Below are 876 nucleotides of genomic sequence, written 5' to 3'. Positions count from 1 at the left end.
GAGCCCTCTGCCAGCTTCACTCCCCAGCTGGCTCAATAAAATCTGCGTCTGTGTCTCCACCGAGTACCTCCAAGTAGCCTTTATATCGCTCTGGAACCACTTGGGAACTTCTTTCCCCTCTCTGCTCAGTCCTCTTCTCTGGCCTGCCCTCTGCTCCAGGTCTCGGCAGGGTCCTGGACACATCTTCCGCCTCCAAACAGCAAAATAAAAGAAATCACAGCAGCCTTTTCTCACCAGTCAGACTCTGATGGAGTCAGCCAGAGCCTGTCCTGCTGCAGCCAGAGGTCTCTCCCGGTGGCCATGCAGCCACCACCTCATCCCATCTCTGCCCAGTGGGACCAGGCACAGAGGAGAGACAGGCCATCCCTACCCCAGCACAGACTGTTATTTCCCTGATAATCCCAAGATTTTCTGGGAAATCAAGTCAAAAAGCAGCCTCGGTGAGCTCTAGGAGAGAGTTTTCCAGCCGATGCTGCAGGGATGATGCTGGACTGATGAGCTCCTGGAGCTGGGGCTACCCACCAAGCCAGCACAGTCCCAAGCTACCCTGTGAAATGGGTCACCAATTCTTGTTCTTAGTCACAACACTGCTTCTTGCTGGTACTTCTGTGCTTCAGTCCCTCGCAGGCAAAGGAGAGTTATAACTGTGCAAACCATGGGAAAATATGGGAAAGGAAGATCCATCTATGACAAGCCCTGAAGTCCTGAACACCCACAGTCTGGCCTCACCTGCGTCATGAAGAAGGATGCAACGTTCTCCTCAGCTGGGCCAGGAGAAGGCCTGGAGTCACCTTCACCCGGTGCTGACGGCTGGCTGACGGCAGTGGTCGGGGTGCTGATGGGGGGCAGCGGCTGGGCTGGGCTTGGAGATGCTGC

General features: G+C 55.5%; 1 protein-coding gene across 1 annotated transcript in view; it reads right to left on the bottom strand.

The window, feature by feature from the left end:
• The window catches only part of XRRA1 (X-ray radiation resistance associated 1), a gene marked incomplete at its 5' end in the record, with an annotated part of 9,315 nt that overhangs the window by 1,810 nt on the left and 6,629 nt on the right, over positions 1 to 876 (bottom strand). The window contains 2 exon segments of the mRNA XM_010145910.1: positions 16 to 190; positions 730 to 872. Of these exon segments, the coding sequence (XP_010144212.1) occupies positions 16 to 190; positions 730 to 872 (318 nt within the window).

This window comes from Buceros rhinoceros, unplaced genomic scaffold, assembly GCF_000710305.1.
Source record: "Buceros rhinoceros silvestris isolate BGI_N320 unplaced genomic scaffold, ASM71030v1 scaffold29771, whole genome shotgun sequence".
NCBI lineage: Eukaryota > Metazoa > Chordata > Aves > Bucerotiformes > Bucerotidae > Buceros > Buceros rhinoceros.
Note: the sequence above shows the minus strand (reverse complement) of the source record. Positions and strands in the feature narration are given on the sequence as shown.